The 25,526-nt window shown below is 35.6% G+C and overlaps 1 protein-coding gene across 4 annotated transcripts in view; it reads right to left on the bottom strand.

Annotated features, from left to right (window-relative positions):
* Window positions 1–25,526, bottom strand: part of GKAP1 (G kinase anchoring protein 1) — a 157,714-nt gene that overhangs the window by 23,871 nt on the left and 108,317 nt on the right. For all 4 annotated transcript variants that reach the window (XM_037851149.1, XM_037851151.1, XM_037851152.1 and 1 more), the window contains exon 8: window positions 23,184–23,336. In XM_037851149.1, the coding sequence (XP_037707077.1) occupies window positions 23,184–23,336 (153 nt within the window). The remainder of the gene's footprint in view (window positions 1–23,183; window positions 23,337–25,526) is intronic.

A 25,526-nucleotide genomic window follows, 5' to 3' on the forward strand; every position in this document is an offset into this window, starting at 1 on the left:
ATAACACCAAAAGCACAAGCAATAAAAGAAAAATAGATAAATTGGACTTCATCAAAATTAAAAAACTTGTGCACATCAAAGGACATTACTGAGAAAGTAAAAAGGCAGCCTACAGAAGAAAATATTTAGAAATCATGTATCTGATAAGAGGTTAAAATCCATAATATATACAGAACTCCTACAACTCAACAACAAAAAGACAAACAACCCAATTTAAAGATATTTATCAAAAAAAGATATACGTATGACTAATAAGCACAAGAAAAAATGCTCAACATCATCGGTCATTAGGATAATGCAAATCAAAACCACAATGAGATACCACATCATACCCATTTGGATGGCTATTATCAAAAAAATGGAAAATAAGTGTTGGTGAGAATGTAGAGAAATTGGAATTTTCATGCATTGCTGGTGGGAATGTAAAATGATACAGCTGCTGTGGAAAACAGTTTGGTGCTTCCTCAAAAAATTAAACAGAATTACCATATCCAACAATTCCACTCCTAAGTATATACCCAAAAGAATTGATAACAGGGACTCAAACAGATACTTATACACCAATGTTCATGGCAGCATTATTCACAATCACCAAAAGGTGGAACAACCTGAGTGTCCATCGACAGATGAATAGATAAGTAAAATGAGGTTTCTTCACATAATGGACTTTTCAGCCACAAAAAGGAATGAAGTTCTAATATGTACTATAAAATGGATGAACCCTGAAAATGTGCTAAATAAAATAAATCAGACACTAATAGTATGATTACACTTATATGAAATAACTAGAATAAGCAAATTCATGTAAAAATAAAGTACATTAAAGGCTACCTTGGGATGGGAGGGGAGGGGAAATGGGGAATTACTCTTTAATCGGTACAGTTTCTGTTTAGGGTGATGAAAAAGTTTTGGAAATAGGAAGTGGTGATAGTGTACAAACTTGTAAATGTAATCAATGACACTAAACTGTACACTTAAAAATAGTCAAAATGGAAATTTTTTGTTATATATAATTTACCATAATAGAATTAAAAAAAAAAAAAAGGCTCCGTGGCTTCCACCTCAGCCTCTCTCTCTCTGGGATCACTCAGCCTGGGGAAGGTCAGCTGCCCTGTTGTGAGCAGCTCTGGGGAGAGGCCTCCTAACAACAGCCATGTGAGGCACCCTTTTTGGAAGCAGAACCTTCAATCCCATCAAAGCCTTCAGAAACGCAGCCCTGGCCAACATCTTGACTGCAACTTCATGAGATCCTGAGCCAGAACTATCCACTTAAGCTGTTCCTGGATTCCTGACCCTCAGAAACTGTGTAAGATAATGTTTTCTGTTTTAAAATAAATAAAATATAATCTAGATGAATATGAATATCATCTCTGAATTAGAAAGCTGCTCTGAACATGATGCCAAAGGTAGAAAATAAAAAGGAAAAGATTTATAGATTTAACTTGATGAAAATCTCAAAAAAATACTATAAATAAAATCAAAAGCTAAATGAAAAACTGGGAAAAATAGTTGCAACCTATATGACAGGTGTTCTGGTTTGCTAAAGCTGCTGTCACGCAAAATACCAGAAATGGATTGGATTTCATAAAGGGGATTTATTGGGTTACAAATTTGCAGTTTTAAGGCCATAAAGGTGTCCAAACTAAGGAATCAACAAGAGGATACCTTCACTAAAGAAAGGCCAATGGCATCTGGAACACCTCTGTCACCTGGGAAGGCACATGACTGGCATCTACTGGTCCTCTGTTTCCGGGTTCTGGTTTCAAAATGGCTTTCTCCAAAATGTCTCTGGCTTCTGTCTCTCTTAGCTTCTCCCTCTCAGCTCCTGTGCATCCATGATTGTTCTCCTAGGGCATTTCTCTCTAAGCATCTGGGGGTCCTCTCTTAGCTTCTCCAGGGCAAACTCTAGGCTTCATTTCTCAGCTTAGCATCTTCAAAAGTCTTTCTGTTTGCATTTCCAAGTGTCTGGGTATGTCAACCCCTGAGCTCTTTTAAGGACTCCAGTAAACTAATCAAGACCCACCCTGAATGGCTGGGGTCACATCTTCATGGAAATAATCTAGTCAAAAGGTCCCACCCACAATAGGTCTGTCCCTACAAGATTGCATTAGGGAACATGGCTTTTTATTGGGGTACATAACAGATTCAAACCAGCACAACAAACATATGATCAATAAACATGAAAAAATGTGCTATTTCACTAGCAAGCAAAGAAATATTTATCACACTGATACATTAAAGATTTTTTAAAAATATTTTCTCTATGGGCAATGGAAGATAATTTAGTAAAACTGAATTATTTAATGTATAAGAATTATTTAATGATCTGAAATGTCTGCCATCTGTATTTAATTGAAAAAGCTGTCCATGTAATACTTTCTACATTACTGGAAAGATAAAAGTATATAGCCATAGAAAGGTAGACCTACACCAAAATATCAACAGTTCTCTCTAGGTGGATGATATTAGGGTCATTTATTTCCACTTCATCTGTAAATTGGGGTAATAATGGTACCATCAACTTCATAGTGAACTTGAGAATTAAATGAGATTATGCATTGTAAGTACTTAATATAATGCCTAGTAAACATATATTAAGCCCCCAAATGTTTATTTTTGCCTTTTATCATATCTTCATTTTACTTATCAAGTTTCTAAAATTTCTACAGTGAATAAATAATCCTTTTTAAAACAGTCATATTGTTTGACGTACACTCATTTTTTATAAAGTCCTATATTTCAATAAATACATTTGAAAAGTTATCTTCTAAGTATAAGATATACTACAATCAGAATAAGATGATGTATGTATAAGTTAAAGTCTATGCCTACTAGGGACCTGTAATCTATTAAGAATGATAATAAATATGCTGTGTGAAATGTGCCTTAAGAAATACAAAATGTTATGGGGTATAAAAAAAGAAAGAAAGCTCACATTTAGGGTTTCTGTTTTTGGTGTTTGGGTTGGAGTAGCACAGTGAGGGAAAGCTTCTGGGATGGCAAGTGAAAAAAGCCTTGAGCAAAGATGGGAAGGAGCCAGCAGTTTGTGATAGGAGAGCCAGAGAAAAATTTGGAAAAGAATACTTCTGCAGTTAAGTACGTTGAGGCTATACTGTAGAACAATGCTTTTAAACTTATTTCATGTGACCCACAGTCGGGAGTGTTGTACATCATGACCCAGAATACACATGCATGTCATGGTATCTACATACATATATGTACATTGTGTGAATGTGTACATGTACACACCTGGAAACAGAGTTCATGAAATATAAATAGGTGCAATATACTCTGACATTTTTTCGTCTGTCTCATTGTTTTAAAGTTCTGCTAGCAGTCTATTAAATTGATTTCAGGATCTGTTGAATGGGTTGGGACCCTCAGTTAGGACTTTAAATGCCAGGTCAAAGATATTATACTTAACTCAGTAGACAAAGAACTTTGAGCACACAGCTCTGGCACAGTAAAAGTCATGCTTTATACAAAGTCATCTGTTAGCAGTGGATAACATATGTTATCTGGCATTATAAAGCAAGAAGCAGAAAGATGGTCAGAAGATAATTGAAATAGCAACAGATTACAAATTATCATCGAATAAGAGAAATGTCAGTGAGAATGGAAAGGAAGGTGGATGTGGGAAATATTTCAAAGATTTAAAACCACAAAACATTGAGAAACAGAAAAGTGTAAAAGGAAGTTGAGAGTCTGGGATATCTGAATAAAATGCGAAAACCAAAAATAGAAATGACAGAATCCAAGTTAAATGCTTGGTTTGGCAAGGAAGATGATGAGCTTGGGTTTGGACACACTGAGTGTAAGGTATCCACAGAACAAGGGAGTGAAATATGTCACAGGGCAATTAATAAAACAGCCCCAAAACTAAAAGAGTGGACATGATCAGAAGTGGTTCATCTATCTAATGCTAGTGAAGTTTGTGGAGAAATTAGTAAGCACATATCCTGCTGATAGAAGAGTGTGTTGATGAACATCAAGAACAATACAGATGTTTATATCCTTTGATTCAATTACTATTTTTAAAAATTTATTCAAAAAAATAATTCACAAAAAATTTAAATGCCTTTAGATATTTAATCAATATCTACTAAGTGACTAATTTTAAATAATCTAAATGTTCAATAATGGAGGAATGGTCAAATATATTATGTTATGTTAATATGACAGAATATAACACATGGTTTTCAAAAGGGACTACAAAAATATACTTGCTTATGTTATAATATTTTAAAATACCTATGCATGTGGCATTTTCCTAGAAAAGGAGTATTAAAAAATGAAACCAAATGTTGTGTTAAGAATGGTAGAATTAAGGTTGATTTATTTTTTACCTTTAAAAATTCCTGGTATATTAATGTGTGTACAGTTACAAAATTTTAGTTTTGGAAAATACGGGATTTCTTTTTTTGAGAAAGGAGTAGAATGGGGAGAGGAAAGAAGGAGAGTGAGAGAGAAAGAAGTAGAGAATTTTAAAAATGGCTTTAATTCTCTTCTTCCCCATTACACTATGAAAAAAATCCTAGTTTTTAAACTATGAAAATTTTCACATATGCAAAAATATATATATATAAAACACACATTAAGGTAAAAGAAAAATAACCCAATATGCAGATGAAGAATTTGAACATTATCAATGCTTTTGTGCCCCTATGTGTCCTTCCCCAGTCATATTCCTTTCTCTCACCTCCTGAAGATATCCACTATTATGAATTTCGCATTTGTCATTCTCTAGCTTTGTCATTTTTACTAAATATATATGTATTTCTGAACAATATACGAAATTTATTTAGTAAACCATTATTTTGGTGACTTGTTTTTTCATTAAACGTTATTTTTGAGATTCATCCATGTTGCTATGTATAGCAGTGGATGTATATACCTGTATTTGTAGTTCATTCATTTCTCCTATTGATTTTGCTATTACAAATTGTTGAGATTGAACATTTCTATAGAGTTCAATCTAAGAGTAGAATTTGTAAAACATGGGGCATGCTCATGATATATATATATGCAGTTTTATTCACACACAAAACAATCCATCCAAAGTGTACAATCAATGGCTCTCAGTATAATCACAGAGTGGTGCATTAATCACCACAATCAATTTTGGAACATTTTTATTGCCCCAAAAAGAAAAACCCCATACCCCTGATTCCCCCATCCCTTATTATTGACACTTAGCATTGGTGTGGTACCTTTGTTACAACTGATGAAAGAATATTAAAATATTACTGTTAACTATAGTTCATAGTTTGCATTAGTGTATTTTCTCCCAAACATCACCGTATTATTAACACATTATAATAGTGACAGGCATTTGTTCTAGTTCATGGAAGAACAAATCTTATGTGTACTATTATCCACATTTATTGTCCTCAACAGGGTTCACTATGTTATCCATTCGCATGTTTCATCCTCTAACTTTCCTTCTAATGAAATATATGACCTTAAACTTCCCTTCAACTACAATCACACACCCAATGTAGTGCTGCTAATTACACTCACGGTAATGTGCCACCATCACCTCTATTCATTTCCAAATATTTACAATCAATCTTATTGAAAAATTAAATATCAGCTCCCCATTCTCTACCTTCATTCGACATCCTGGTAACCTATATTCTAGATATTAACTCCATGAGTTTGGGCAGTATAATTAGTTCATATTAGTGAGATCATACAATATTTGTCCTTTTGTGTCTGGTTTATCTCACTCAACATAATGTCCTCAAGGTTCATCCATGTTGTCACATGCATCCGTGACAGCTGAATAATGTTCTTTTTTGTATTTATATATCATATTTTGTTTATCCATTCCTCAGTTGATGGACACTTGGGTTGCTTCCATCTTTTGGCAATTGTGAATAACGATGCTATGAACATCGGTGTGCAAATGTCTGTTCATAGCCCTGCTTTCAGTTCTTCTGGGTATATACCTAGTAGGTAGATTGCCGGATAATATGGTAATTCTATACTTGGCTTCCAGAAAAACCACCAAACTGGCTTCAACAGTGGCTTTACCATTCTAAATTCCCGCCAGCAGTGGATACGTGTTCCAGTTTCTCCACATCCTCTCCAATAACTGTAGTTTTCTGTTTGTTTGTTTTTTAATAGTGGCCATTATAGTAGGTGTAAAATGATATCTCATTGTGGTTTTGATTAGCATTTCCCTAATACCTAGTGATATACAGCATCTTTTCATGTGCTTTTCAGTCACTTATATTTCTTCTTTGGAAAAATATCTATTCAAGTATTTTGTCAATTTTTAAATTGGTTTGTTTGTCTTTTTACTGTTGAGTTGAAGGATCTCTTTACATATTCTGGAATATTAAACCCTTATCAGATATGTGGTTTCTATATTTTCTCCGATTGAGTAGGCTGCATTTTTCATCATCTTGACAAAGTACTTTGAAGCACAAGTATTCAATTTTCAAGGAGGTCCCATTTAACTATTTTTAATTTCATTGCTTGTGCTTTGGGTGTAAAGTCCAAGAAACCACTGCCTACCACAAGATCTTGAAGAAGCTTTCCTAAATTTTCTTCTAGGAGATTTATGATCCTGGCTCTTATATTTAAATCTTTGATCCATGTTGAATCAAATTTTGTATAAGGTGTGAGACAGGGGTCCTCTCTCCTTCTTTTGGATATGGATATCCAGTTCTTCCAGAATCATTTGATGAAGAGACTGTATCGACCCAGTTGATGGACTTGGCAGTCTTGTCAAAAATCAACTGACCACAGATCTGAGGGTCTATTTCTGAACTCTTAATTCAGTTCCATTGATCAATATGTCTAGATGTCGATACCATGTTTTTTTTTTGTTTTTTTTCAATATTCATTTTTTAATTGAGATTGTTCACAAACCATACAATGATCCAAAGTGCACAATCGCCCATGATGCCATCATACAGCCATGCATCCATCAACACAATTATTTTTTTTCAATTTTTAGATCATTTTCATTACTCCAGAAAAGAAAGACAAAAAAAGGGAACTTCAAATCCTCCCATACCCTAACCACCCCTCTCCATTACTGACTCATAGTATTGGTATAGTACATTTGTTACTGTTGATGAAAGAATGTTAAAATACTACTGTGTAATATATAGTTTGCAATAGGTATGTATTTTTTCCTATATGCCCCTCTATTATTAACTTGTAGTTATAGTGACATACATTTGTTCTAGTTCATGAGAGAGATTTCTAATATTTGTACAGTTAATCACAGACATTGTCCACCACAAGACTCACTGTTTTATACATTCTCATCTTTTAACCTCCAGCTTTCCTTCTGGTGACATACGTGACTCTGAGCTTACCCTTTCCACCACACTCACGGACCATTCAGCACTGTTAGTCATTCTCACATCATGCTGCCATCACCTCTGTCCATTTCCAAACATTTAAGTTCACCCTAGTTGAATGTTCTGCTCATAATAAGCGACTGCTCCCCATTCTTTAGCCCTGTTGTACATCCTGGTAACTTATATTTCTTGTCTATGAGTTTACATATTATAATTAGTTCATATCAGTGAGATCCTGCAATATTTGTCCTATGTGTCTGTCTAATTTCACTCAATATAGTGCCCTCAAGGTTTCTTCAACAACCCATTTTTTTAAGATGGTTTTGTTCACACACCGTACACTCCGTCCTAAGTAAACAATTGATGGTTCCCTGTATAGTCATGTATTTATGTATTCACCACCATCACCGATATCTATATAAGGACATCTCCATTTCTTCCACAAAGAAGAAGGAAGAGTCCAAGAAGGTAGAGAGGCAAAAGAAAAAAAAGAGAGAGAGAAAAAAAAAAAACATGACAGCCAGGAAGCGACAGAAAGCTAGCATTAAATCAAAAAGAGTCAGACAACATCACCAATGCCAAGACTCCCATACCCCCCCTCTATGTCCCCCCCCATACACATTTATCTTTGGTATATTGCCTTTGCTACATTAATGGAAGGATAATACAATGTTTCTGTTAATTATAGTCTCTAATGTGCATTGATTGTATTTTTCCCCCAATCCCACCCTATTTTTAATACCTTGCAATGTTGACATCCATTTGTTCTCTGTCATGTAAAAACATATTTGTACCTTTTATCACAATCGTTGAGCACTTTAGGTTTCACTGAGTTATACAGTCCCAGTCTTTATCTTTCTTCTTTCCTTCTTGTGTCCCACATGCTTTTAACCTTTCTCTTTCAACCATACTCACAGTCACCTTTGTTCAGTGTACTTACACTGATGTGCTACCAACACCCAGAACTGTGTTCCAAACCTCTCACTCCTGTCTTTTCCTTTCTGTCTGCAGTGCTCCCTTTAGTGTTTCCTGTAGAGCAGGTATCTTGTTCACAAACTCTGTTGTTATCTGTTTGTCAGAGAATATTTTAAGCTCTCCCTCATATTTGAAGGACAGTTTTGCCAAATAAAGTATTCTAGGTTGGCGGTTTTTCTCTTTCAGTATCTTAAATATATCACACCACTTTCTTGCCTCCATGGTTTCTGCTGAGAAATCCGAAGACAGTCTTATCAAGCTTCCTTTGTATGTGATGGATTGCTTTTCTCTTGCTGCTTTCAGGATTCTCTCTTTGTTTTTGATGTTTGATAAATCTGATTATTAAGTGTCTTGGCATAGATCTATTCAGATCTATTCTGTTTGGGATACACTGTGCTTCTTGGATCTCTACTTTCATGTCTTTCATAAGAGATGGGAAATTTTCATTGATTATTTCCTCTATTATTGCTTCTGCCCCCTTTCCCTTGTCTTCTCCTTCTGGGACACTCATGACACATACATTCCTGCATTTCATGTTGTCATTCAATTCCCAGAATCATTGCTCATATTTTTCCATTCTTTTCTCTATCTGTTCTTTTGTGTGTAGGCTTTCGGGTGTCTTGTTTTCCAGTTCCTGAGTGTTTCCTTCTGCCTCTTGAGATCTGCTGTTGTATGTCTCCATTGTGTCTTTTATCTCTTCTGTTGTGCCTTTCATTTCCATAGACTCTGCCAGTTGTGTTTTCGAACTTTTGATTTCTACCTGATGTATGCCCAGTGTTTTCATTATATGCTTCATCTCTTTTGCCATATCTTCCCTAAACTTTTTAAATTGATTTAGCATTAGTTGTTTCAATTCCTGTATCTCAGTTAAAGTGTAAGTTTGTTCCTTTGACTGGGCCATAACTTCGTTTTTCTTAGCGTAGGTTGTAGTTTTCTGTTGTCTAGGCATCTGGTTTCCTTGGTTACCCCAATCAGGATTTCCCAGATCAGAACGGGCTCAGATCCCAGAAGAGGGCAATATTCAGTATCAAGTCTTCCTGAGGATTTGTCTTAGAAGATTGACACACCCTTTGAGGCCTCAAGCCACTGTGCTTTTCTGCCCCAGCAGATGGTACCTGTCAGCCTGTCACTCCCAACTGGTGTAAAGGAGGTGTGTCCTGTGGCTGTTTTCCCTCAGGCTCTGGGGTCTGGTTCTGAATGGAAGGTGGGTAGTAGAGCTTGGCACCAACTTTTTCCTCTTAGAGAAGATACACCCCCTGGGGAGATATTATTTGCATTCGAACAGACTGTCTGACTCTGCTATCTTCACCTTTGTCTGGGTCAGAGAGCTGCAAACTGAAAATGGCTGAGGCTTTCTCCACTGAGCCCTAAAAAGGGACAGAAAGCCCCCCTTCAGGGCCAGTCCATGGCCACCCTCAGTGTCACCCATCGGCCAAAGATAGCACCTGGTCCTCTGGGCTCCTTCTCCCTCCCAGAGAGGTCCTCCGGCTCTTCAACGTCAGTCGTCACTGAAAGCCTCTGTCTGCTTGTTGGGGATTCATAGCTTGTACTGAGCAGTCAACATTTGTTAATTAAAACCTCATTTGGAGCCGGGCTGAGGTACATTCACTTGTTCAGAGAGTGCTGCTCTCTAGCACCGTAAGGCTTTGCAGTTTGGGTGTGATGAGGGAGGGGCTCTCAGCTCGGGTCCGCAGTTTTTACTTACAGATTTTATGCTGTGATCTCGGGCATTCCTCCCAATCCAGGTTGGTATATGATGTGTGGACAGTCATGTTTGTCCCCCAGCAGTTATTCCAGATTATTTACTACTTGCCCCTGGTTGTTTATGAGTTGTTCCAGGGGGACTAACTAGCTTCCACTCCTCGCTATGCCACCATCTTCTTCCAACCTACCATGCTGTTTTGAGCACTGTAGCTTTGTAATATGCTTCAGAGTCAGGAAGTGTGAGCCCTCCAACTTTGTTCTTTTTCAAGATGTTTTTGGCTTCCAAAATATTTTACCATTCCAACTAAATTTGATAATTGGCTTTTCCATTTCTGCAAAGTCGGTTGTTAGAATTTTGATTGGGATTGCATTAAATCTGTACATCAATTTGAGTAGACTTCGCATCTTAACAATATTTAGTCTTACAATCCATGAACTTAGAATGTCCTTCCATTTATGTAGGTGTTCTTTGATTTCTTTTAGAAATTTTTACAGTTTTCTCTATACAGGTCCTTTACATTCTTGGTTAAGTTTATTCCTAGGTATTTGATTCTTTTAGTTGCTATTGTAAGTGGAATTTCTTCTTCTTGATTTCCTGTTTGGATTGCTTATAACTAGTGTAGAGAAATACTGACTGCTGCATGTTGATCTTACATCCCACTACTTTGCTGAACTCATTTATTAACTCCAGTAGCTTTGTTGTAGATTTTTCAGGACTTTCTAAATATAGGACCATGTCATCTGCAAGTAGTGAAAGTTTTACTTCTTCTTTTTTGATTTGAATGCCTTTTATTTCTTTTTCATACCTAACTGCTCTAGCTAAAACTTCTAGCAGTGTTGAATAACAGTGGTGACAGTGGACATCCTTGTCTTGTTCTCAATCTTAAAAGGGAAAATTTTCAGTCTTTCACCATTGAATATGATGTGAGGTATGGGTTTTTAATATATGCCTTTTATCATGTTGAGGAAGTTTCCTTCTATTCCTATCGTTTGAAGTGTTTTTATCAAGAAAGATGCTGGATTTCATCAAATGACTTTTCTGTATCAATCAAGATGATCATGTGGGTTTTCCCCTTCGAATTGTTAATATGGTGTATTACATTAATTGATTTTCTTGTGTTGAACTACCCTCGCATACCTGGGATAAAACCCACTTGATCATGGTGAATAATTCTTTTATTGTGCTGTTGGATTAGATTTGCAAGTATTTTGTTGAGGATTTTTGCATCTATATTCAATAGAAATATTGGTCTATAATTTACTTTTCATTTAGTATCTTTATCTGGCATTGGTATTAGGGTGATGTTGGCTTCATAGAATGAGTTACACAGAGTTCCCTCCTCTTCAACTTTTTGGAAGAGTTTGAGCAGGATTGCTATTAATTCTTCTTGGAATGATTGGTAGAATTCACCCATGAAACCATCTAGTCCTGGGCTTTTCTTTATTGGGAGGTTTTGATGACTGATTCAATCTCTTTACTTGTGATTGGTTTGTTGAGGTCTTCTATTTCTTCTAGAGTCAGTGTAGGTTGTTCGTGTGATTCTAGAAAATTGTCCATTTTATCTAAATTGTCTAATTTGTTGGCATACAGATATTCATAGTATCCTCCTATGACCTTTTTTATTTTTGTGAGTCAACATTAATGTCCCCCTTCTCATTTCTGATTTTATTTATTTTCATCTTCTCTCTTTTTTTCTTTATAAGTTTAGCCAAGGGTTTGTCAATTTTATTGATCTTCTCAAAGAAAGAACTGTTTCGTTGATTTTTTTTTTCTCAATTTCATTCATTTCTGCTCTAATCTTTGTTATTTCCTTCTGCTTGCTTTGGGATTAGTTTGCTATTCTTTTTCGAGTTCCTCCAGATGCACAGGTAGGTCCATGATTTTAGCTCTTTCTTCTTTTTTAATGTAGGCATTTAGGGCCATAAATTTCCCTCAGCACTGCCTTTGCTGCATCCCTTAAGTTTTGATATGTTGTGTTCTTGTTTTCATTCATCTTGAGATATTTACTTATTTCTCTTGCAATTTCTTCTTTGACCCACTAACAGTTTAAGAGCGTATTGTTTAACTTCCATATATCTGTGAATTTTCCAGTCCTCTGCCTGTTATTGATTTCCAGCTTCATCACATTATGATCAGAGAAAGTGCTTTGTATAATTTCAATATTTTAAATTTATTGAGATCTGGAGAATGATCCACAAGCACTTGAGAAGAATGTATATCCTGCTGTCTTGGGATGCAATGTTCTGTACATGTCTGTTAGATCTAGCTCACTTATCACATTATTCAACTTCTCTGTTTCCTTATTGATCTGTTTAGATGTTCTATCTATTGATGAAGTGGTGTACTGAAGTATCCAACAATTATTGTAGAGACCGCTATTCCTCCCTTCAGTTTTGCCAGTGTTTGACTCATGTGATTTTGGGGCACCCAGGTTAGGCACATAAATATTTATGATTGTTATTGCTTCTTGGTGGATTGCCCCTTTTATTAATAGTGTCCTTCTTTGTCTCTTATAACAGTTTTGCATTTAAAATCTATTTTGTCCAATATTAGTATAGCTACCCTAGCACTTTTTTGGCTACTGTTTGCATGGAATATCTTTTTCCAGCCTTTCTCTTTCAACCTATTTGTGCCCTTGGGCCTAAGGTAAATCTCTTGTAGACAGTATATAGATGGATCATTTGTTTTAAATCCATTCTGCCAATCTGTGTCTTTTGATTGGGGAGTTTAATCCATTAACATTTAATGTTATTACTGTAAAGGCAGTACTTACTTCAACCATTTTATCTTTTGGCGTTTATATGTCATATCTTATTATTTACTCTCTTTTTATCCTTTTAGTTACCTTACTCATAATCTTCAGTTCTACACTCTCCTCCAAGCCTCTCTCTCTTGTCTTTTCCTTTCAGTCTTCTGAACTCTCTTTAGTATTTCTTATAGGACAGATTTCTTGTTAACAAACTCAGTTTCTGTTTATCTGTGAATATTTTACACTCTCCCTCATTTTTGAAGGACAGATTTCCAGATAAAGCATTCTTGGCTGGCAGCTTTTCTCTTTCAGTATTTTAAATATGTCATACCACTGCCTTCTTGCCTCCATGGTTTGTGATGAGAAATCAGTACTTAGTCTTGAGTGACCCTTTTGGGGCCAGAAAGCAGGAGGCGGCCACTGCCTGTGCCACTCACACATACTCTCTCATTTTTACTAGTTAATATCAAATTGTTTCCCAAAATGGTTATACCAGTTTACACTCCCAATAATAGTGTTACTGTTGTATTATATCCTTACCAATACCTGAGATTGTCTCTCTTATTCCTGTCTTAGTCTCCATATTCCTTTAGTTTTTCCTAGGCACTGCAGTCAAATTAATATTCCTATATAAAATTTTCCTCTCAGCTCAAAAGTCTTCTAAAATTATTCACCATCTACTCACTAAATTCTAAACCAGGCATTTAAGATCTTCCACAATCTTTTCCAACCTACCTTACCCAACTTATACTATACCCTTCTGTGAACGTTCATTTTAATTAAACTAGCTAATGTTGTCATTGCCTCCATATTTTTCCTCATGGTGTTCCAGTCTTTTCTCCTTCACCTGTATCTGTTCAAAGCCTACTGTCACTTAGGTTCCTACTCAAATGGTATTTTCTCTTTACAAAGCCATCTCTGATATCCATTCCTATGAATTTCTAGAGCAGTTTATCAGTATATGCTTCTTTACACTTAACACTTTCTCCTTTTTAACAAAAATAATTATTGAATGTGTACATGTTCCGCTAAACATCTCAAATCATAATTGCTAATTTTTCTCATAATGCAAAAAAGGCAGGCAATTTCCACCCCATATAACTCAGCTGATAAGCTGCAGAGCTATCTTTTGTATTATAAGGTTTGCTTGACTTCAAAGTCTGCTCTCTTTCCACTATTCCATATCACTTTGATTTTATTATATCACTGATATTACTTAGTCATTTAATTAAACATACATACCCAACTTTGTTCCACAAAAGGTTTGAGGAAGCCAAGTATTTCCTGAAAAATATTAATATCCTTCCTTCTATACAAAACTGACATGAGATGGCTTTAAAAAAAAAGAAGATAAGGACTACAGGGGGAAAAATTAGAATCAATGAAAAAGGAGGAAGCAAATGTACTAACCATGAATGGTAATGGTTTTTTTGGACACTATATAAAATTTGGCAATCAAGGCAAGAAAGGAAAATATTAAGTTTAACACAATGCCAGAAAAGAAGCAGCTCATAAGTACTTCAGAGAGGCAAGGATTTCCCATTACTATATCAAAAATATATTTTCATGTGGAATCATGTTAATATATTGCTTCAATTAGAGTAAAAAGTTGTTAAGGGTTTGATTTTTTTAAACCAATCTTACTTCTGCATTAGAGTAAAAAGTTAAGGGTTTGACTTGTGTCCTATCAAACACAACACAGTATGTGTTTAATTTGTTGAATGACTGAATTTATCAGTTTTCTTTGTGAACAAAGAGATAAAGTGTCAATTAAAGAGAGTAAAAGGATAGGAAACAGGCTTTTAGAATCTGGAATAGCCATTGTAGGAAAAAGTCAAAATCAGAAACAGATGAATCAAAGGACTACTAAATAGAAATGAAAAACAACAACACAAGACTGATTTTCAAAAGAGAAAATTAACTTTTTTTTTAAGTAGAGAAGTTGTGGGTTTACAAAAAAATCATGCATAAAATATAGGGTTCCCATATACCACCCTATTATGAACACCATGCTTTAGTGTGGTACATTTGTTACAACTGATAAAAGTAAATTTCTATCATTGTATTATTAACTATAATCCAAAGTTCCACTTAGAGGTCTCACTCTTGAGTTACGCAGTTCCTTGGATTTTTTTCTTTAATTTTATTCTAATAACACATACAACCTAAAATTCCCCTTTTTAACAACATTCAAATATACAATTCACTGCTGTTAATTATATTTCCAATGTTGTGTTTCCATCACCACTATCCATTACCAAAACTTTTGCATCATCCCAAACAGACTGTACATTTTAAGCCTCAACTTCCTATTCCTTACCCCCACCCCATTCCCTGGCAAACTATATTCTAGATTCTGATTGAATTTGCTTATTATGATTATTTCATATCAGTGAGATTATACAAGATTTGTTCTTTTGTGTCTGGCTTATTTCACTCAACATGATGTCTGCAAGTTCATCCATGTTGTTGCATATATCAGAACTTCATTACTTTTTAAAGCTGAATATATTCCATTATATGTCTATTCCACATTTTGTTTATCCATTCATCAGTTGACAGACACTTGGGTTGCTTCCAACTTTTGGCAATTGCGAATATTGTGCTATGAACATTAATGTGCAAATGATTATTCACTCATTGTTTTCAATTCTTTTGGGTATTTACCCAGAAGTGAGATTTCTAGGTAATATGGTAGTTCTATACTTAACTTCCTAAGGAACTGCCAACCTGTTTTCCACAGCAGCTGCACCATTTTAAAGTGATGAATGAGTGCTCCCATTTCTCCACATCCTCTCCAACACTTCTAATTTTCTGTTTTTTTATAATAGAAGCCATTCTAGTGAGTATAAATTCGTATCTCATTGTGGTTTTGATTTGCAGTTCCCTAATGGTTAACTGATGTTGAGCATCTTTTCATGTGCTTTATTAGTCATTTGTTTATCTTCTTTCGACAAATGTCTATTCAAGTGTTTTCCTCATGTCTAAAATTGGGTTGTTTGTCTTTTGTTGCTGAGTTGAAGGATTTCTTTACATACTCTTGATAGTAAACCCTGATCAGATATGTGGTTTATAAATATTTTCTCCATTGTGTTGGTTGTCATTTTACTTTCATGATAAAGTTGTTTGATGCACAAAAGTTCTTAAATTTGATAAAGTCCCATTTATCTAATTTTTCTTTTGTTGCTTGTGCTTTGGGTGTAAAGTCTAAGAAATCACTGCCTAACACTGAGTTCTGAAGGTACATCCCTGCATTTTCTTCTAGGAATGCTGTAGTTCTGGCTCTTTTATTTAGGTATTTGTTCCATTTTGAGTTGTCTTTTGTATATGGTATGAGATAGAGGTCCACCTTCATTCATTTGCATTTGGACATCCAGTTTTCCCATAATCATTTGTTGAAGAAACTGTTCTTTCCCTGTTGAGTAGTCTTTACCCACTTGTCCAAAATCAGTTGACCATAAATATAAGGGTTGATTTCTGAACCATCAATATGATTCCATTGGTTTGTATGACTGTTCCTTTGCCAGTACCATGCTGTTTTCATTACTGTGGCTTTGTAACAAGTTTTAAGATTGGAAAGTGTGAGTCCTCCAATGATTTCTATTTTGAGATGGCTTTAGCTATTCAGGGCCTTACCATTCCAAATAAATTTGATGTTTGGCTTTTTCATTTCTGCAAAGAAGACTGTTGGAATTTTGATTGAGATTGCACTGGATCTGTAAATCATTTTAGGTAGAATTGACATCTTAACAATAGTCTTCCAATCCATGAACACAGAATGCCCTTCCATTTATTTAGGTCTTCTTTGATTTCTTTTAGCAAAGGTTAGTTTTCTGTGTACAAGTCCTTTACATCCTTGGTTAGATTTATTCCTAGATTTCAGTTGATAGAATAAATGGATTTTTCAAAAATTTCTCTTCTGATTGTTCATTGCTAGTGCACAGAAACACTACTGATTGGGGGTATTGATCTTGTATCCTGCCACCTTGTAAATTCATTTATCAGCTCTAGAAGCTTTGCTGTGGAATTTTCAGGACCTTCAGTATACAGGATCATGGCATCTGAAAATAAGGAAAGTTTTACTTCTTCCTTTCCAATTTAATGCCTTTTATTGTTTTTGTAGCATAATTGCTCTGGCTAGAACTTCCAGTACAATGTTGAGTAATAGTGGAGACAGTGGGCATCATTGTCTTGTTCCTGGTCTTAAGAGGGAAAACTTTCAGTCTTTCACCATTGAATGTGATGTGAGCTGTTTTTTTCACATATGCTCTTTATCATGTTGAGGAAGTTTCCTTCTATTTCCAGTTTTCTAAGAGTTTTTATCAAAAAGGGGTACTGAATTTTGTCAAATGCCTTTTCTGCATCGAGATGATCATGTGGTTTTTTTTTTTTTCCCCTTCATTCTGTTAATGTGGTATATTATATTAATTGATTTTCTTATGTTGAACCACCCATGCATACCTGGGATAAATCCCACTTGATCATGGTGCATGGTTCTTTCATTGTGCCGTTGAATTCCATTTGCTAGCAGTTTGTTGAGATTTTTGCATTTGTATTCATAAGAGATACTGGTCTGTAATTTTTTTCTTTTGATATCTTTATCTGGCTTTATCTGGTGATGTTGGCCTGGTAGAATGAGTTAGGAAGTATTTCCCCTTCTTCATTTTTTAAGAAGAGTCTGAGAAGAATTGAGTGTTTGGTAAAATTCCCCTGTGAAGCCATCTGGTCCTGAGCTTCTCTTTGTTGGGAGGTTTTTGATCACTGATTCAGTATCTTTACTAGTTAATCATTTGTTGAGATCTTCATTTTCTTCTTGAGTCAGTATGGGTAGTTTGTGTGTTGCTAGGAATTTGTCCATTTCATCTAGGTTATCTAATTTGTTGATGTATAGATGGTTCATAGTATCCTGTTAAACAATCCTGTTTATTTCAGTGAGGTTGGTAGTAATGTCCTCCTTTTCATTTCTGATTTTAGTTATTTGTGTCCTCTATTTTTTTCTTCATCAGTCTAGCTAACAGTTTGCCAATTTCATTGATCTTTTCAAAGAACCCAATTTTTGGTTTTGTAGATTATATTGTTTTTAAAATTCTCTATTTTATTTATCTCTGCTCCAATCTTTGTTACTTCCTTCCTTCTGCTCATTTTAGGTTTAGTTGCTCTTCTTTTTCCTTTTCTTACTGTTTTGAAGTAAGGTCTCTGATTTGAAGTCTTTCTTCTATTTTAAAGTAAGCATTTAAGAATGTAGAGCTATAAATTTCCCTCTCAGCAATGCCCTTGCTGCATCCCTTAAGTCTTGGTGTGTTGTATTTTCATTTTCACTTACCTCAAGATATTTCATAATTTCTCTTGTGATTTCCTCTTTAACCTATTGGTTGTTTAAGAGTACGTTAATTTCCACATATTTGTGAATTTTCCATCTCTCCCTCTGGTATTGATTTCTAGTTTTATTCCATTGTTGTCAAAGAAGATACACTGTATGATTTCAAATTTTTTAATATATTGAGATTTGTGAACTGAGATATGGTTTACCCTGGAGAATGAGCTATGTGTATTCAAGAAGAATGTGTATTCTGTTGTGTTCTACTTATGTCTGTTAAATGTAATTGGTTTAGTGTATCATAGTCTACTTCCTTATTGATCTTCTGACTAGATGTTATATCCATTATTGAGAGTGGCATGTTAAAATATCCTACTATTAATGTAGAACTGTTCATTTCTCCCTTCAAATCTGCCAGTATTTGCTTCTTACATTTTGGGGCTCTGCTGTTAGGTGCACATAGATTTATAATTGTTAGATCTTCCTGTTGAATTGTCCCCTTTATCAGTATGCAATAACCGTCTTTTCCCCTCTTAACTATTTTTGACTTACAGTCTACTTTATCCAATATTAGTACAGCTACCCCAGGTCTCTTTTGGTTACTACTTGCATGGTATACTTTTTCCCATCCTTCCACTCTCAACCTACTTGTATCTTTGACTTTAAGGGGAGACTCTTGCAAACAGTATGTAGTTGGGTCAAGCTTTTTATCCATTCTGCCAGGCTCTTCCTTTTGACTGGGGAATTTAATCCATTTATATTTAAAGTAATTACTAATAATACAGGTCTTCTGCCATTTTGCTATTTAGCCTTTGTATGTGTTATATTTTTGTGTCCCTCACTTCCATTAAAACATCCTTTTATATTTATTTGCTTTCTTGTGTTGCACCATATTGACTGCCTTCTCATTTTCATCTATTTTTCTTGTATTTACCATAGGTATAAAATTTAAGCTCCTAAATATATAACAATTATATTTGGTTTGATACCAATGTAACTTCAATAGCATGCACATATATTTTTCCTATACCCCTCTGCCCCCCCATGTTTTTGTACTTGTTACCACTTACATCTTTACACATTTGTACATCCAAAATCATAGATTAATCATTACAGATTATGTATTTGCATTTTAGCATCTGTAGGAAATAAGAAGCAGTTACCTTTAACACAGGTCTTTATTTCTTTATGCTGCTTTGAACCACTGTCTAGTGTCCTTTCCTTTCAGTCTGAAGAATTCCCTTTAGCATTGCTTGCAGGGCATGTCTAGTGGTGATGAGCTCCTCAGCTTTTGTTTATCTAAGAATGTCTTTATTTCTCCCTCATTTTTGAAAGAGAGTCTTGCCAGATATAAATTTCTTGGCTGGCAGTTGTTTTCCTTCAGCACTTTAAGCATTTCAACCCACTGCCTTCTTGGTTTCTGATGAGACATTGGCATTCAATCTTACTGAGATTCCCTTGCATGCAACACATTGCTTTTCTCCCTGTCTTTTACATTTGATAGTATAATCAATATATGATGAGATGTATTTTTCTTCATGTTTATCTTGTTTAGTGTTCTCTGAGCTTTTCTGGTGCACATATTCATGTCTTTTGCTAAGTCTGGGAGGTTCTCTGTCATTATTTCTTTGACTATGCCTTCTACCCCTTTCTTTTTTTTCTCCTTCTGGGAATCCCACAACATATATATCGGTGTGCTTGACGCTGTCCCATATGCTGTGTAAGGTTGTTTACGCTTTTAATATGCTTTTTTCTTTCTGCTCCTCTTCCTGAATCATTTCAAGTGTCTTGTCTTCAAATTCACTGATTCCTTCTTCTGCCAGCTCCAATTTGCTCTTGAAAACCTTCCAGGCATTTTTCATTTCAGTTATTGTGGTCTTCAACTCTAGTGATTCTGTTTGGTTCCTTTTTAAAATTTCTTTTTCCTTAGACTCTCATATTGTTCACTCATTGTTTTCCTGGATATCCTATAGTTCTTTCTCCATACTTCCTTTCATCTTCTTAAGGATTTTTAAGATCCTTTTTTAGAGGCTTTGTCCAATATGTCCACATTCTCATTTTCTTCACTGTTTTCTGTATTTTTATCCTCTTCCTTTGGATGGGCCATCATTTCCTGTTTCTTTGTATTTTACTCTTTTGTTGCTCACTATACATTTTAGTATTTTAAAATGTTAATTCTGGGATTTACTTCCTGGGATGTCTGTTTCCTGGTTTTGTAACCAGCTAGTGATAAGACAGATATTCTTGAGCTTCAGACCTCCTGTCAGGAAGGTCTGCCCAAGGCAAATGCACTATGCATTATTTTCCCCGTCTTACTCGGCCTCTGTCTTGCCCTGGCTTTTGCTTTTTGCTTTGGAGCACCCCTGTTTATAGTAGATTGGTTGTCCTTTCTGTTTCCCTGGGGAAAATCTTCCCTATCCCAGCTGTCTGATGCTCGCAGGTCTTTGTCCCAGACTGTCTGCCTATATATATATTTTTACACTCCTTTTGTTGTCTCAGGAGGCTTTTGCCTGGAGTGCAAATTCTGGGAGGAGGGTCACCCTCAGGGAGGACTTTCCCAATTTGGTCTTTCCTCGCCAAAATAGGGTCATGAACCCACGAAGAGAGTGCAGACTGGCTACAAAGTGCTTTGTGGAGGGGTCAGGAAGGGTGCCCAAAACTACTCCAGTGGCTCCCCAAAGCTGAGCTTTCCTGGACTGCCCAGCAAATGCAGCCCTTCAGCTAACTTTGCCCCCTGCCCTGAAGGAATCCCTGTCTCTGAATTTCCACTGCCTCTGCCTCTGTCCAGGGAGGGTTGAAATGAGAGCTGCCACTGCCTTTGTCCAGGATGGGTTGAAACAATAGTTGCTGGGACCCAGCAAATCCAAATTCGCTAATCAAAAGTCATGATCACACAAAAAAAGAGATATTGTATGTTACCACTAATGTGAACTCTGTGAAAAATGTAAAATAAATATTTTATATTGTAGAATGTAGGGGACCTAGAGATAGACAGCAACTAGTGAAGGGGGAACAATAATCTAATAAGAACAGATAGCTACTGAGGGTAATCGCAATGTTATGGGAATGCTCAGGAATGATTACGGTTTGCAAATTTTCTTGGGTATGGCAGGAACATGTTGGAAGCAATGTAGTTATTTTAGGTTATTTGTTTTTCTTATTCCTTTATTTTGTTAGGGTTTTTTAATTTTCTTGGGGTATGGTAGGGACATGTTGGAAGCAATACAGTTATTTTAGGGTATTTGTTTTCCTTATTCCTTTGTTTTGTTTGAATTTTTTTAAAATTTTTTGATATAGTAAAAAGCTATTGCCTTAAAAAATTAGCTTCAACATAGTTACTTAGGTTATTTGGTTTTTCTTATGCCTTTGATTATGGTTTGTTCATTTTCTTGGGGTAGGGTAGGAACATGTTGGAAGCAAAGTAGTTATTTTAGGTTATTTGTTTTTCTTAATCCTTTGTTTTATTTGAAATGTTGTGGGGTGTTTTTTTTGTTGTTGTTTGTTTGTTTTTAATTTTTCAATAAATGAAGTTAAAAAAAAAGTTATGATCAGTGATCAACTGTGCACATCCCTATTCTTGGTGAAGAGGATTTTTATGCCCCTTGCTGTCAGTAGCAACTAGCCAGGGACTGAACCCCGCAACAGCCTAATATGACTGGGGGGTGGGTGCTGGTAGCAGCCACACAAAGAGAGCAATTACAATTCTTTACCGCAATTTGTCAGTCTTTCCTCCCACTCTTCCCTGAATGCTGTACAGTGTTCTTCTATCCTTTCGAGTTTCAAAATAGTTCCTGCCTGTTTAATAGTTGTTTTGGTGGAAGGACTGAGTCCCAGAGCTCCCTACTCTGCCTATTTCCCCAGAAATCCCCCAACTCTATTTTAAAAAATATTTTCCAGCAACACCTGGCAGCCCAGGAATTAAATTAGAATACAGACAGTAGACAATACTGTGAGAGTTCAGGCTGCATAATTACAAGAGGGAATAACAGGAAATCCGGGAGGTAAGGGATTATATGGGGACATTACTGCAAATATTTAGAAATTTCAGTCAGGAAGAAAAGAGTTAGGATAAATTAGAGGTCAATATAAAGTAAAGAACAGGTTCACAGTTAAAAGGAAGTACAAGAGAAGACAGGAGGTTGTGATAAAAATCAATGCAGACTTTAAGGTCTGGCAGGCAAAGTACTTTCTCTGTAAGTTGAGATCTAAAATGTGGCAGCTAGGAACATGGAGTAGGTCACACCTCTTCCTGACCCCATGAATCTAGGAATGGAAGGACAGGAAGTACTCCTTCCTTGTTAAACAATATATTTTGCATAATACTCGTTTTTAGCAGGAGTTAGTAAATTTTTCCCACAAAGGGACCAATATTAAATAGTTTTGGCTTTGTGAGCTAAGTACAGTCTCTCTAACATAGTTTTTTTTTTTTTTTTTTAACAATCCTTTAAAAATGTGAATACCATTCTTAGCTCATGGGTGAAACAAAAACAGACAATGCCAGATGTGACCTGTGGATCACAGAATATGACTCTATAATCTAAATCCAATATATCTCTCCAGTCATGCTATTCCATACCCACCCAATGTTTCTTAGATGCAGAATTTTTCAGTTTCCTTCATATTCAGTCAAAGGCCTTTCATAACTCTGGGCCTTTGTTCTTGCTATTCCCTTAAGCCGCAAAGTCTTTCTCCATTTCTCAGTTTATACAATTATTCATCATTCAAAATTCATCCCAAATATCACTCCTTCATGTACCCTTTGCAATTCACCCAAGCAGTTATCTATTACAATTTCTATTCAAAACTGCTTTTATTATTTTTCAAATCTCCCTTAAGACATTTATCATGCTGAATGATAATCTCCTTACAGTCTACCTCCTCATATCCCTAATGGTCTAAGGTCTCCTAGTATCTAACAATACTTTAATAAATATGATTCAATTATTAAATCACATACTTCATACATTGTAATATAAATATCTTTGAGAACTAACAATTAAGATAATATCCTAAAATTGTTACTTTAATAAAATCATAACTGGACTCCACTGCTTACGTTTTTTGAAAAATGCATTTAAATTTCACTGTGGTTTTAAGAAAATTTTTAACTTTACATGCCTGGTTGTGTTCATGAGTTGTACAATTATCTGTTCCATTATATTCTGTAAGCTGTTCTCTTCTTTTTTCTTTAATAAGAATTTTATGAACGTCATCTTCCAGTCTATTGAAGAATCCTCCATCATGTGATAAAGTCTGAGAAGAACTCAATTCCTGTTAAAAATGAATTGATTTAATATCATTCCATGCAAAAGTGAATGTATTTAATAAACCTAGTCAGCCATTAGATAGAAATGAAAGAAAAATGATAGCTAAGAGACAATTAACATCTCATTCTTATCTATCTCCAGAGGAACAATAGAGACAAATTTGCAAATGTCCTTTCTTCTTAATTTTGGGAGGTGGGTATTGGTTGATTTTTTAAACCTATTTTTAAAGTTCACATACCATACAATTCACTTACCGTTACACAATACAATGGTTTCTAGTATATTAACAGAGTTGGCAACCGTCATTACAATCACTTTTAGGACATTTTCGCCACCCCAAGAAGAAACTGTGCCACCATTAACAGTCACTCCAATTTCTCTGCAACACTTCCCCCCAGACATAGGCCACACTAAACTACTTTCTGTGTTTATAGATTTGACTATTTTGGACATCTGTTATATAACAACTGAAGCATGCAGTGTTTGGTATTTTGTGACTGGTTTCTTTTATTTAGCATGATGTTTTCAAGTTTCCTTCATGTTGTGGCACAAACCAGTACTTCATTTCTGTTTATTGCTAAAAAATATTCCATTGTATGAATATACCACATTTTGTTTATCCATCCATGCTGCTGATGGACACCTTGGTTATTTCTAATTTTTAGCTGTTAGGAATAATGATGCTATGAACATTAATATACAAGTTTCTTTTTGTGGAAAAGTGTTTCCAATTCTCATGGACATACACCTAGGAATGGCATTGCTGGGTCATATTGTAACTGTGTTGAACCTTTTGAAGAACTGACAAACTGTTTTCCACAGCAGCTACACCATTTACATTGCCACCAGCAGTGTATAAGAGTTCCAATTTCTCCACATCCTCACCAACACTTGAAATTATCTTTTTTATTTTAGCCATCCTAGTGGGTATGAAAGTGTTATCTCTTTGTGGTATGATCTGCATTTACCTCATAGCTCAAGGATTTGAACATATTTCATGTGCTTACTGGTCATTTATATATCTTCTTTGGAGAAATGAATATTCAGATCCTTTGCCCATTTTTAAATTGGGTTACTTGTCTTTTGACTAATGAGTTGCAAAAGTTCTTTAAATATTGTAGATAAAAGTCCCTTATTAGATATATGATTTGCAAATATTTTCTCCCATTCTGAGAGTTACCTTCTCACCTTTTTGATGGTGTTCTTTGTATAAAAAAAGTTTTTAATTTTAATGAAGTCAATTTGTCTATTTTTTGTTTGTTTGTTGCTTGTGCTTTTGGATCATATACAAGAAACCATTGCCTTACTCAAGGTCATGAAGATTTACTTCTTTATTTTCTTTCAAGAATTTTATAGTTTTAACCCTTACATTTAGGTTTGTGATTCATTTGAATTAATTTTTGTATATAGTGTCAGAAAGGATTCCAAATTCATACTTTTTCACGTGGATATCCAGTTGTTCCAGCACCACTTGTCGAAAAGACTAGTCTTTCCCCATTGAATTGTCTTGGCACCTGTGCCAGTTTGAATGTATTGTGTCCCCCAAATGCCATTATCTTTGATGTAATCTTGTGTGGGCAGACGTTATCAGTGTTAATTAGATTGAAATTCTTTGAGTGTTTACATGGAGATGCGCCCCACCCAACTGTGGGTGATGACTCTGATTGGATAATTTCCATGGAGGCGTGGCCCCACCCATTGAGGGTGCGTCTGAATTAAATTACTGGCGCACTATATAAGATCAGACAGAAGGAGCAAGCTTGCTACAGCCAAGGGGGACATTTTGAAGAAAGCACAGGAGCTGCAGATGAAAGACATTTTAAAGATGGCCGTTGAAAGCGGACTCTTGCTCTGGAGAAGCTAAGAGAGGACAAATACCCCAAGTGCAACTAAGAGTGACATTCTTGAGGAACTGCAGCCTAGAGAGAACATCCTGGGAGAAAGCCATTTTCAAACCAGAACTTTGGAGCAGACACCAGCCACGTGCCTTCCCAGCTAACAGAAGTTTTCCAGACACCATGGGCCATCCTCCAGTGAAGGTACTGATTGCTGATGTGTTACCTTGGACACTTTATGGCCTTAGGACTGTAACTCTGTAACCAAATAAACCCCCTTTTATAAAAGCCAGTCCATCTCTGGTGTTTTGCTTTCTGGCAACATTAGCAAACTAGAACAGATTTTGGTACCAGAGAAG

The sequence above is a fragment of the Choloepus didactylus genome, chromosome 10 (assembly GCF_015220235.1).
Source record: "Choloepus didactylus isolate mChoDid1 chromosome 10, mChoDid1.pri, whole genome shotgun sequence".
Classification (NCBI taxonomy): domain Eukaryota; kingdom Metazoa; phylum Chordata; class Mammalia; order Pilosa; family Megalonychidae; genus Choloepus; species Choloepus didactylus.